Consider the following 13676-nt stretch of genomic DNA (forward strand, 5'->3'; position numbering starts at 1 on the left):
TTTTAGCAATAAAGTATTTAATTAGGGTATCTACATTTTTTAGACATAATGCTTTTGCACATTTAATGAACTACAGCATTGTGTAAACCAAACTTTTCTATGCACTGGGAAACCAAAAAATTCATTTGACTCACTTTGTTGTGATACCTGCTTTACTGCAGTGGTCTGGAACCAAAATCACTCTCACTCTAAGGTATGCCTATGAACAGAAGATAAAAGGAATAACAACGAAAATTGAGTGGAGGGTTGCCTGAGTGGCTCAGTGGGTTAAAATCTCTGCCTTCAGCTCAGGTCATGATCCCAAGGTCCTGGGGCTCTGAGTGGCTCAGTGGGTTAAAATCTCTGCCTTCAGCTCAGGTCATGATCCCAAGGTCCTGGGATTGAGCCCCACATCGGGCTCCCTGTTCAGCAGGGAGCCTGCTTCTCCCTCTCTCTACCTGCCTCTCTGCCTACTTGTGATCTCTGTCAAATAAATAAAATCTTTTAAAAAAAATAAAGAAAATTGAGTGGAAATTTTAAGAGAATTCTAGAAAAAAATATAAAGACAAGCAAAGGCAGTCGCAAACATACAGAATTGGACTCCCCAGATAAAACAAAAGCAATGGAACAGATCCACTCTGAAGAAAGTACTCAAGATACTAAATGAAACCAAAAGAACACACGGTGCTCAAGAGGAAAAGGTCCAGAGAGTTAGAGTTAATATAAAAGACCCTTTTGCATTGAACAGTCAGGCAAGATACTCGAGAGGGATGGGGGCAGGGGAGCAAGCTGGTCTCAGCTCTGAAGGACACTCAGCATTTACAACAGAAGAACAATGCTCCTAATACCCTTGAGCAAAAGGAGAGAGACAGGCAGTCTCTCAAGAAAAAAAAGAACAGAAGAGTTAACAATGGGCATTATTACAGGGCATTACACATACGTAACTGGAGGAAAAGGGACTTTAAAAAGTGAGCAGATAGGAGTAGCAGAACAAGCAGTGGGAAATCTAATGATGTAGGAGGAATGACAGTTGAAAAGTTGAGGGGAGGGGCGCCTGGGTGGCTCAGTGAGTTAAGCCTCTGCTTTCAGCTCAGGTCATGATCTTGGGGTCCTGCGATCAAGTCCCGCATGGGGCTCTGCTCAACGGGGAGCCTGCTCCGCACCCCCCGCACCCCCACTTTGATCTCTGTCAAATGAATAAAATCTTAAAAAAAAAAAAAAGGTTGGGGTGCCTGGGTGGCTCAGTGGGTTAAGCCGCTGCCTTCCGCTCAGGTCATGATCTCAGGGGTCCTGGAATCGAGTGCCGCATCGGGCTCTCTGCTCGGCAGGAAGCCTGCTTCCTCCTCTCTCTCTCTCTGCCTGCCTCTCCACGGGCTTGTGATCTCTGTCAAATAAATAATAAACTCTTAAAAAAAAATTGAGGGGAAGGTGGTACATGGTAATAGCTGGTTTCTCTGTAAACTGGAGTTGAGCGGGGTTTAACACCAAAAGATAACTGATTCAGATTAAGAGGTGGAGAAGAGGGGTGCCTGGGTGGCTCAGTGGGTTCAAGCCTCTCTCTTCTGCTCAGGTCATGATCGCAGCATCCTGGGATCAGCCCCGCATTGGGCATTGGGCTCTCTGCTCAGCAGGGAGCCTGCTTCCCCTTTTCTCTTTGCCTGCTTCTCTGCCTACTTGTATCTCTCAAATAAATAAATAAAAATCTTAAAAAAAAAAAAAAAGAGCTGGAGAAGACTGAAAAATGTAGGAAGGGAAAAATGAAATTACTATTCACATTAGAAAAATAGGTACTAAGGAAAAGTAAAAATATTAAGGTTTAAGTTTTAGAGATAACCACTGGAAAGAAAACCTGAATTCTAAGTTCCTGAAGAAGTACACACATATACAAATGTGGCCGGTATGATAAAGGAGAGAAAAATCACCCACTGATGTTCAGGTTGTATTAGACAAAGAAATCTCAATCTCTGCTGCACTGAAGAGTCACAGAAGAGTGATACAGAAGGCTGAAGAGGCAAAAATTATACAATTTCTTTACAAAAAAATTTATGTCTTAAATTCGTCATTCTGTCAGAGAACACACTTATTCAAAATACTAAGTATTTGAGAATGAGGGATTAACATCAGAAATTTATTTCCAAGTATCTCAGTAAAAAGTGTTAAGCATTGCTAATACCTAGGTGAAATAGACTTACTAGCCTAATCCTGGGAACTTTTCTAAGTTAAAAATAAAAATGTAGACACCAGACTGGCTCAGTCAGTAGAACAAGCAACTCTTGGTATCAGGGTCTGAGTGTGAGCTCCATGTTGAATTCTTGAATATTTTTAGGGATGCCTGAAAGTCAGGATTCCAGGGTCCTGCCTTCAAGCCCCACGTCAGGGGCCCTGCATCTCAGAACACCTGAGAAAGGAACTCAAAAGGAAAGATTAAAGAACTATATAATAACAGTATTTAAAGTGCAGAAAGTAATTTTCATCTCTCAGCCACTTTTGTGCAGTCTTGAATAGGTTTTCCATGAAAAATATACACCACCGAATTTTGTTGCAAGCTAAATGAAACTTTAAGCCTTCCCACAACTTATCCATGTTAGTAGACTAGGACAGCTAGACTAGACCTAAGTAGAGTAACCTCTTAAGACCTACTTTGGTAGTGAGCAGAGGCCAATATTTAATGTCCTCCCCACAACATAACCCATTACCCTTTCCATTTGTTGCAACCAGTCTTCAAGTTCATGCTGTTTCTACCTCCACCCCATTCTGAGGACCAACAGATTATGGTTCCATACCTATGTACTTAGGGGATTTATTTCTTCACCCAGGTCTCCAGTTGCTTCTCCTCCACATGGAACACTTTGAACACGTATTTCACCTGTATCTCCCAGTTTTCAAGAGCTCTTCCAGAAGGTGGTATGTACAAGAATCTGTCTTTTAAAAGATTTGAAAGAGCAAGAGAGATCACGAGCAGAGGGGAGGGTAGAAGGAAAAAGATTCCCCATTGAGCAGGGAGCCTGATGTGGGGGGTCGATCCCAGGACTCCAAGATCAAGACCTAAGCCAAAGATGACACTTTAACCTACTGAGCCACCCAGGCCACCCAGTATCTGTCCCCTTGCTTTCCAACCTTACCCAGGAATATCAGCTCCCTTTCCAGTAGGACATCACCACAGATTAGAATGCCAGTTTACATGCTAGTAATGTCCTAAGAATTCTTGTTCATTAAACATACAGAAAAAATGAGTTAAAAAAAAAAAAACAAGACTCAGTAACAGATATTCAAATAACTCAATTTTATTAAGATCCTCTACACACACACCTCCTACTGAAAACTGAAGAGCACAACAAAAAAATTTTATTACAATGTCAGAAAACCAGAAAATCTAGCATATGTACCCACCCTAATTTTGCTTACCAAACCACCCAGAGTTTTCTTGTATTCCTTCTGCACAAGTTACTTGGCTTCTAATTTTTGGTATTAGATCTTATCTTAATGACTTCAGGTCTCTCAAACACACAGGCAACATTCAAAACCTATTAGTGCTTCCTTAGGTCAAATCAAAAGGTGCAAGCATACTGAAAGTCATCCAAATGCAAACTACAGGACTCCTCACAAATTACAGGCATCACGGTTAAAAAAAAAAAAAAGATATTAAAAAAAAAAAAAACCCTTGTAATATCACAGATTATCAAAATATTAGTTTGCCCTAACATAGAGCAGCCTTCCAAGCTGCTGCAAAATGATCCTAAAATCACTAGCAGAAAGAAAGAGTTCAAGGATAAAAGTCTGTTTACATTGGCTCCACGTCATAATTATTCTCCATGCTGGTTTCCTCAGCAAGATCTTTGTGATACAGGCAATAATGACAGCGACATCTGAATCTTTCCACTCTTGTTTCACCCTGAGAAGAAATGAAATGAAACGAATTTAACTGCATTAATAATTTCAATAAAATGGATTAACTGCACCATGAGATGTAACCACCCTCAAATCCAGACTTAGTTATTATGATAACCTTTTAAGTTAACTCCAGTGGAGCAGGGAGACGAACTCAGGGCTTGAACTCACCCACAGATCAAGACCAGCGCTGAGATCAAGAGTTGGATGCTTCAAATAAGTCAATCGGAAAAAGACAACTATCATATGATCTCCCTGATATGATCAAGTGGAAAGGCAGTGTGGGGGGTTGGGGGTGGGGGGGAAGGAAAAGAATAAATGAAAAAAGATGGGATTGGGAGGCAGACAAACCGTAAGAGACTCTTTTTTTTTTTTTGAAGATTTTATTTATTTATTTGACAGAGAGAGCTCACAAGTAGACGGAGAGGCAGGCAGAGAGAGAGAGAATGAGAGAGAGAGAGGGAAGCAGGCCCCCTGCTGAGCAGAGAGCCCGATGCGGGACTCGATCCCAGGACCCTGAGATCATGACCTGAGCTGAAGGCAGTGGCTTAACCCACTGAGCCACCCAGGTGCCCCCATAAGAGACTCTTAATGTCACAAAACAAACGGAGGGTTGCTGGGGGAAGGGGGGTTGGGAGAAGGGGGGTGGGGTTATGGACAGTGGGGAGGCTATGTGCTATGGTGAGGCTGTGAAGTGTGTAAACCTGGCAATTCACAGACCTGTACCCCTGGGGCTAATACATTATATGTTTATTAAAAATATTTAAAAATTTAAAAAAGTTGGATGCTTCACCAACTGAGCCACTCAGGCATCCCTAAACGAGCCTTTGGAATACACGTTTTTAGAGGTAAAGAGGCAAGACTGAAATGTATGGGTACCAAAGAATGCCAGACTGTGGGTCATTTTGTGATAGGAACACCTGATTGTGAACCAGTAAAAAAATGTATCCTTGTGTCATTCTCTGAATCCCTTCAAAGTAACTGGACCCAGTACTTGGGGTTGTCTGCTCTTACTATAGATTATCTTCATGACCATGTTTTGACAACATTTGCAGAAGTACAGATGTACCACCAAGGGTTAAACCTAATGTAAATAACAGACTTGAGGTGATCCAACTGTACAAATTCACCATGGCATGGAATGTTCATAGTGGTGGGCACTGTTCAGGAGATACACGGGAAGCTTCAACCTTCTACTCTGCTTTGCCATTAATCTAAAACTGCTCTAAGAAAAAAGGGAAAAAATAGAACTGAACTAAAGATTACAAGCATAAATGGGATTTCTCCAGAGTTCTCAGAGATTTAGAAGGTCCAAATCCATTCCCCTTTTCTCCTCTCAAAAAACAAAAAAACAAGAAACAACAAAAAACAGAACAAAAACCAGAAACCAGAAACCAGATAGCCACCCACATGTACAACGTGAGAAAATCTTATTTTACCTCCTCCGTTTCCTTCTGCTGTAGATCTTTTTGAAGCTTTATGGGGGGAAAAATATATATTTATTCAAAAACCATCAAAAAGGCTGGATTACTAACATTATACATCTACCATCAATTGTTGGGACAATCCTGAAAACACAAGTGCTATTCACACCCTGTGCTCATCATTCTGTCCATCATTAATTTAAAAGATTTGTCAGAGACAAGAGAACGAGGCTGCACAAGAAGGGGGAGCAGTAGGCAGAACAGGCTTCCCATTGATCAGGGAGCCTGATGTGGGACTCAGTCTGAAGACCCTGGGACCATGACCGGAGCCGAAGGCAGAGGCTTAACAGACTGAGCCCCCAGGCTTCCCGTTGGGCATCATTTTTTTTTTTTAAAGATTTTATTTTTTTATTTGACAAAGATCATAAGTAGGCAGAGAGAGAAGAGGAAGCAGGCTCCCTGCCAAGCAGAAAGCCCGATGTGGGGCTCAGTCTCAGGACCCTGGGACAATGACCTGAGCTGAAGGTAGAGGCTTTAACCCACTGAGCCACCCAGGACATCATTTTTTTTTTTTTTTAAAGATTTTATTTATTTATTTGATAGACAGAGATCACAAGTAGTCAGAGAGGCAGGCAGAGAGAGAGAGAGAGGAGGAAGCAGGCTCCCTGCTGAGCAGAAAGCCCGATGTGGGGCTCAATCCCAGGACTCTGAGACCATGACCTGAGCCGAAGGCAGAGGCTTTAAATCTAACCCACTGAGCCACCCCGGACATCATTCTTAATGGCTCACTGAGCACCAGGTGGGGCAGCACTGTCTGCCCAGATCCCACAAGCCTACCTGAGACCCCGGGTTTAGGTAGCGCTGGTACTGAATCATTCGAATCATCCTTGCCATTCTTTCCTTCCGGGCTGTTAACAAGGTCCTCACTCCAGTCCTCCTCCCACTGCTGCTGAGGATGCGCTCCACCAGCCCCTGTGGTTTCCTCTCTCTGCCTGGCTGCTGAGACGGATACTCTGGCAGAGGGGAAGGGAGGAGGATACTAGAGTCTAGGGTCAATTTACCAAGGTTCTTGGTTAATACTTCGGAGAGCGTTTGAGAGGCACCTATAAGAAAAGAGAAAGTTAAAATCCATCATAGAGTGCACTGTATCATTCAGAAGTCACTGGTCTCATGCTCGAAGGAGGTCTGCTCCTCCGAAGCTCCACAATGGGACGTTCAAGATGGAAGATCACATCTAGTGCCATCACCTACGGTGCCTGTGTTAAGATGCTGAACGTGGTGAGACCGTACATCTGAGAACATGCTTAAGACGCCACTACTGATAGGACTCCTGGATGGCTCAGTTGGTTAAGTATCTGCCTTAAGGGGGAGTCTGCTTCTCCCTCTGACCTGCTCTCTCATGCTCTCTCACTCATTCTCTCTCAAATAAATAAAACCTTTTAAAAAAAATTATAAAAATATCTGCCTTCAGCTCAGGTCATGATCCCAAGGTCCTGGAATCAAGCCCCGCATTAGGCTCCCTGCTCATCGGGGAGCCTGCTTCTCCCTTTGCCTCTGCCTGTTGGTTTCCCTGCTTGTGCTTTGTCAAGTAAATAAAATCCTAAAAAGAATCCATGATGACGGGGGACAGCTGGGTGGCTCAGTTAAGTGGCCAAATGGATGTCCCCTCAGGTCTTAATCTCATGATTTCAGGGTCATGAGATCAGCCCCGTTAGGCTCAGCCCTCAGCTTGCTCGAACTGGAGTCTGTCCTTCTCCCTCTAAAAATAAATAAAACCTTAAAAAAAAAAATCCACTGATGGGAAACAGTTCTTTAAAAAACTTTTCCTGCTCCTCCTGCTGTTGTTAGTTCTAAAGGTTAAATTCCCCCCCCCCCACAGGGTCAACAGGTACCTAAATACACGATTCCAAGTGGAAAAACATGGGAGAGAAATCAGGTATTTGTAGTTTTCCCATTTTTACTTTTGTTAATTTGTAACAGAAGAGAGGAAGAGACCGGCAAAGCATTAACGCAAATCAAAAATCAGTGAACAAGTTTCAGCACTTGGTAACAATTCTAAACATCTTGAGTTTCGCAGAGGGGAGGAGGCAGGTACAGGCTCGTGAAACAGACAAACCCCACATACAACAGTCTCTCCATGGGACCCCTGGGTGGCTCAGTTAGTTAAGCATCTGCCTTTGGCTCAGGTCATGAGGCTTCCTCCTTTGCCAGGAGCCTGCCACTCCCCTTGCTTGTGCTCTGACAAATAAAACCTTAAAAACAACAACAACCGGAACTAAGAAGCCCAACTGTTACCCTCTTCACTCACATCCAACCTTTTCACCGTACAAAACCTCTCAAACCTCTCCACTCCAACTCCAAAATCAGCCACTCACCTCTTCGATCCAAACCATTATGCATACCCCATTCACTCTCCTAGCAGTTAATGTTCATTTTCCCTGTGAAAGCACTCAGTAAGAGAGTCAGGATCCATTGGACTTTTAGGGACTTGTGCGCATATAAATAATGATCCCTAGCTGGGAACCATCATGTACTAAGGCAGACTGGAGGAAAAACAGATCGAATTATACAGGTAACCGCTCCTTAATTTCCCCCTTGTACATACCCACCCAGGTTCTTTCCTTGAAGATTGGGGAAGGCAGGTCTGGGCTGGGGAGGGGATGCTGACAAATTACCAAGTATCAGCAAGCTTCCCACCCAGCTTTCTAGCTGCCCAGTGAGGACGGACTCAGGCCTACCCATTAATCAGGGTTCAGTAAGATTTCAAATACATTGGGTGCTTCTCCGTGGCTAAGCCTGGGATTGGGTACCGCTCCCAGAAACGAGTTCTGCTACAGCAAGAAGCCAGCAGAGGACCTAATTGACAGTAGTTCTGGGGCACTGTTCCTAAGAACGCCCTCTAAAGCGTCCTACTAATTTACATTATAGAGCACATTCATGGCTTTAAGTATTCCTCTTCCTTCAATTTCCTGTGAAAAGCCATTTCCCTGCTTAACATTCCTAAAGGGTAAATTTAGCTGGTAAACCAACCCAAAAAAGGTTGCTGAAGTGAAGAAAAATTTTAGGTTGAATCCGTTTTGGTTTATAGTATTTTTTCCCTTCTGCCACTTGTGGTAGGCAGACATTCTGAGGCACGACCTTGGAGAATTCATAGCTCTTCCCTAGAAACTGGGCTGAAAACATTGCAAGTGTTCCTGAACGTACTAAGTAAACCATGCAGTTCTCAACACTCCCTCCCCAATTTCCCCTCCTCCTGGATTTCTTCACTGGGGAGACCTACCCAACCTTGGCCCTCCTGTCTGGAAGGGGTTCCCCTTCCTGCATTTCTCTTTAAAAGACTGAAGTCAATTTAAGAAGGAAGGCAACCTCTTCACTCCCAAACCCTCTGTTGTCAGAAAGGGTACCGTTGGGCTTACCTGAGCTTTCCTGGGAATCCTCTTCATTGGGTGTCTGAGATGATCCCGGAGCCCAGGTTGGGTAAAGCTGCTCTGGCGAATCCATTGGAAGCCTAGTGACAGACCGAGGCTCCTCCTCGATCTTTGGGGTCCGGTGGGAGGTGATGCTCAGGACCCACCTTGCTACAAAGTAGCCTGGCAAAAACTTAACAGCCCAGAAAGAGGGAGAAAAAACCCAAACTTCACCAACAGGCAGAGCAGCAAGAGAAAAATCAAACCCCAAAGTTTTCATCCGGTTTCCTTTTAAAACAACAGATAAGCCAATCAGCCAGCCTATTTTAATGTAAATGCTAATGGTTAAAGGGATAAGGTGAGTGGCATAGTCCTATTAGCGGACTAATAGGGTAATGCTTCATCTGCTCTGCATTAAGACAATCATACTCTCTGTCACGTAGGCAGAAATTTTTAAAAGAAGCTCTGTGGTTGTATCTCCCTTAAGGTTGCCTTGAAAGTCGGTTTATTCCAGACTTCTGGAAATGCTTCTTGGTTTGTAAACTGGGCTTCCCGCCCCCAGCCCCACCCCGGGGTTCTAGTGCTGAGAGATGCAGGGTGATTCCCCACCCACCCAACTGCTGATTAACTCCCCGTTAAATTAATTGAGAAAGTTTCTTTAAAAGTTTTCCTTGCCTGACTTCTTAAACCCGTGGATGCTAGTAAGGGAACGGAGAGGAGAAATAAAGTGTCCGCTATAAACACCTTAAGAGCTTGCTATGTTATGGATGTGTGCTTTGGATCTGTAATTTTAGATTGTTTTCTAGACCATTAATTGAATTGCATTTAACATTTGTGAGCAGCTGAAATTAACCAAATTTATAAATTCCCACCCTCGCCCCAATACTTGTTCTGAACTCTGGAAACGAGCGCCAATATGAAGTGCAGATTTTCTGCTGCAGGTGGAGAATGAGTCCGCCGCCTTCCCCATACATGTTTTTCCCATCATGTAGTTAATGTGCGTCTTCCCCTCTACCGGCTTTAGCTGGAAATCAGGAGAAACTACTCAAACGTCATCTTGCTTGTTTTAACTAAAAAGCAAAAGTCAAAGTTCTGATAAAGAAATATTTTGCAGATGAGAAGCAGCCGTAAATACACATTAGGTACAATACTTTATTCAAGTGGTTCTTTAAAAATATGGCCTGTGGACAAGCAGAGTCCACAGCCCCTGGTAACTTGTTGGATATGATTTAAAAAAAGCCCTGAGCTCCAACCCAGATCCGCTGAATCAAAGACTCTCCCAGCAGTTTCGCAGGCCTCCCAGGTGATTCTGCTCAAGCCACAGCTTAAAAAGAACTGATTGATGGCAATCTTAACCCCACTCCTCTTCTGTTCCCAGCGGTTCCCGCTTTGCCCCCAGTGCCTGCCCAACAACAGTTTCAGAATTCTGCGGGAGATGTGAGGGCAAACATCAGATGGCAGGAGGTGTAAGATGAAGAAGTAAGACAGTGAAAAGTGCTGGCATAGACTCTCGCTCAAAAAATGCAGGTTTAGGGGCGCCTAGGTGGTTCAGTGGGTTAAAGCCTCTGCCTTCAGCTCGGGTCATGATCTCAGGGTCCTAGGATCGAGCCCCGAATCCCGCTCTCTGCTCAGTGGGGAGCCTGCTTGCTTCTGCCTCTCTGACTACTTGGGATCTCTATCTGTCAAATAAATAACATCTTTTTTTTTTTTTAAGATTTTATTTATTTATTTGACAGACAGAGATCCCAAGTGGGCAGAGAGGCAGGCACAGAGAGCGGAGGAAGCAGGCTCCCTGCTGAGCAGAGAGCCCAATGCAGGGCCCGATCCCAGGACTCCAGGATCATGACCTGAGCCAAGATAGATTCTTGATGGCAGAGCCCTACCAGGTGAATACTTCTAAAGTCATGAAATGGAGAGGCTGCTCATAGACCATATTAAAAAGCTCATATCTGGGGCACCTGGGTGGCTCAGTGGGTTAAAGCCTCTGCCTTCGGCTCAGGTTATGATCCCAGGGTCCTGGGATCGAGCCCCATGTCGGGCTCTCTGCTCAGTTGGGAGCCTGTTTCCTCCTCTCTCTCTCTCTCTGCCTGCCTCTTGGCCTACTTATAATCTCTGCCTGTCAAATAAATAAATAAAATCTTAAAAAAAAAAAAAGGCTCATTTTGAGGTGCACAGCAAAAAAGCAGAGCAAAAGAAAACGTGGCGCCTGGGTGGCTCAGTCGGTTGAGTGTCTGCCTTTGGCTCAGTTCATAATCCTGGAGTCCTGGGATTGAGCCCCATGTGGGGCTTCCTGCTCTAGTGGGGAGCCTGCTTCTGTCTCTGCCTCTCCCCCTGCTCCTGCTTTCTTTCTCTCTAAAATAAATAAGTCAGCCAACAAATAAAAGCAAATTAAAAAACAATAACAACAAGACAACAGGCCCCCCATGGAGTTGCTCGCGCCATACTCCACTGATACTTCATGTAATTACAGTTTTATGTTTTTTTAAAAGATTTATTTATTTATTTATTTGACAGACAGAGATCACAAGTAGGCTGAGAGGCAGGCGGGGTGGTGGGGGGAGTAGGGTCCCGTTGGAGCAGACAGCCCGATGCGGGGCTCGATTCCAGGACCCTGGGATCATGACCCGAGCTGAAGGCAGAAGCTTTAACCCACTGAGCCACCCAGGCGCCCTTGTAATTAACAGTTTTTGGCTCTCCCAGAAATGAAATCTGAAACCAGTCCATCAGGAGCCTCCTGATCCAGCACTAGGAGGGGAATCTGCCAGCAGACTGCCCTTCCCTAAAGGAAAGTACCCTTACGAATAAGCAATCTGCCTTTCGGCCCAGTACAGCTTTCCTTACTCCTGCTCCCTTCTGCCTATACAACCTCCTTTCTTGTAGAGCTCTTTAGAATTCCTTTCTATCTGCTAGACGGGATGCTGCCCAGTCAATGAGTCATTGAATAAAACCAATAAGATCTTTAGAATTTACACCATTGAATTTTATTTTTGGGGAATAGGATACAGTCTAGATGGATCTTAATTCTCAAGTTAAGGAATCTACAGTTGATAAACTTCACTACACACTACCCTAAAATATGACCTCTTGGCCTATTAAATATTTTAAGCTGAGAGGTACCCTTCCTACACCTGCAAGAAAGGAACATCTTCATCTCCAAGACAAGAGAACGCTGATAAGAACCCAAATGAAGGGGTGCCTAGGTGGCACAGTTGGTTAAGCGTCCGACTCTTGTTTTGGCTCAGGTTATGATCTCAGGGTCCTCACTTTCCCTCTGTCCCCTCACCCCAACCCCTCCACACTCTCTCTCTCAAATAAATAATTTTTTTTAAAAAATGAACAGGTCTTGCTAAGTTTCCCCTTTCACTACAATTACCTCATACTCCTTAACCAATGATACTCTTCCATGACTGTCAGGTCTTCATCAAACCTAGCATAGTAAGGCTTAGGTTTAACCATTTGTCCAAGTCTTCATTTCCTTATAAAGGCTCCTGCAAGTCAATTTTACATTAAGTAAATTTGTATGCTTTTCTCCTGCTAATCTGTCTTTGTCAATTTAATTTTTTTTAGATTTTATTTATTTATTCTTGAGAGACAGAGAGAGAGAGGGAGACAGAGGCAGAGGGAGAAGTAGGCTCCCCACTGAGCAGGGAGCATGACATAGGACTTGATCCCAGGACCCTGGGATCATGACCCGATTGGAAGGCAGATGCTCAACCATCTGAGCCACCCAGGCGTCCTGTCAGTTTAATTTTTAGATTTAGATTTATTATTATTATTTTTTAAGGATTTTATTTATTTATTTAACAGACAGAGATCACAAGGAGGCAGAGAGGAGGGCAGAGAGAGGAGGAAGCAGGTTCCCTGCAGAGCAGAGAGCACGATGTGGGGCTTGATCCCAGGACCCTGGGATGATGACCTGAGCTGAAGGCAGAGGCTTAACCCACTGAGCCATCCAGACGCCCCTAGATTTAGATTTAGATTTAATTTTTAGATCCAGCCAGGAACCTTAAAAAGGTCAGGAAAGCTTCCTTCCCGATGTACTGTTTCCATGTTTTGTCTCTCCACTGCTTCACCCACCCCCACTGACCCGGTTGTCATGACAACCAGAGCTGAGGGGCTGAGGAGAGTGCCCCGAGACAGAAGGTACCAGGTACCAATAACACACGCTGATTCCACCAGGCCAGCCGTAGCTGCAGCTTGCCAATTAACCTAGTGAACAACCATGAATTTTGTTTGCATTTCAATGGGAGAGCATATGTGGGCCTACGGTGGGATAATAGCGGCTGCCACTGATGGGTGACGGATTTAGGGATGACATGGGTAGTTAGTCCACAGGTATATGCTCATGACTTGTTCTTTTCATCCTTTTCTTTTCTGTAAGTAATAACTGGTTTTGGTTAATGTTTTATTTACTGAATATTTTTAAAATTTACAATATATTTAAACACACATAATGAATTATACCTATATCTCATGTGCTAGTTATTTACTAAGTATTCACACTCAACGATTAGCTTCACCTCTGTCTTCTAAGCTACCAGTTCACTGTCTATGCTTAACCTTAAGGGTATCCTCCATCCCATTTCTTTTTCCCCTCTCTTGCAGAATTGAATATCCTGAAGTAACAGTTCAAACACACATTACACCTTTTACCGGGAATGCTGATCTAACTAAAATAGAAAATAACCACATTAGAAGAGTGAGGAAATTAGAAATACAGATGAGTGTGGTAGGGGAAAGGAAGAAAAATCTGTTTTGGAAGTCAGTAATAATGCCCAACACCCAAAAATAAATAAATAAATAAATAAATAAATAAATGGAGGAGGGAATGAATTTAAAAATCAAGAAGTATCATTATAGGGACGCCTGGGTGGCTCAGTTGGTTGGACAACTGCCTTCGGCTCAGGTCATGATCCCGGAGTCCTGGGATCGAGTCCCACATCAGGCTCCCAGCTGCATGGGGAGTCTGCTTCTCCCT

The 13676-nt window shown here is 43.9% G+C and overlaps 1 protein-coding gene across 1 annotated transcript; it reads right to left on the reverse strand.

The window, feature by feature from the left end:
- Positions 1 to 3760: 3760 nt before the first annotated feature.
- DPPA3 (developmental pluripotency associated 3) lies at positions 3761 to 9668 on the reverse strand. The gene is made up of 4 exons (XM_032347750.1): positions 9585 to 9668; positions 8708 to 8891; positions 6129 to 6394; positions 3761 to 3871 (listed from the first exon to the last, which is right to left on the reverse strand). The coding sequence occupies exons 1-4, from the start codon at positions 9666 to 9668 to the stop codon at positions 3761 to 3763; spliced, it is 645 nt and encodes a 214-aa protein (XP_032203641.1).
- Positions 9669 to 13676: the final 4008 nt, after the last annotated feature.

The sequence above is a fragment of the Mustela erminea genome, chromosome 6, assembly GCF_009829155.1.
Source record: "Mustela erminea isolate mMusErm1 chromosome 6, mMusErm1.Pri, whole genome shotgun sequence".
In the NCBI taxonomy this organism is placed as follows: Eukaryota; Metazoa; Chordata; class Mammalia; order Carnivora; family Mustelidae; genus Mustela; species Mustela erminea.

Coding starts and splice junctions, on each gene's coding strand:
- DPPA3 (XM_032347750.1), bottom strand. CDS start 9,668: ATGGGGAAGGCGGCGGACTCATTCTCCACCTGCAGCAGAAAATCTGCA. Junction 8,892..9,584: donor GTTTCCAGAGTTCAGAACAA/GTATTGGGGCGA, acceptor TGGGCTGTTAAG/TTTTTGCCAGGCTACTTTGT. Junction 3,872..6,128: donor ACCTAAACCCGGGGTCTCAG/GTAGGCTTGTGG, acceptor ATTTCTTCTCAG/GGTGAAACAAGAGTGGAAAG.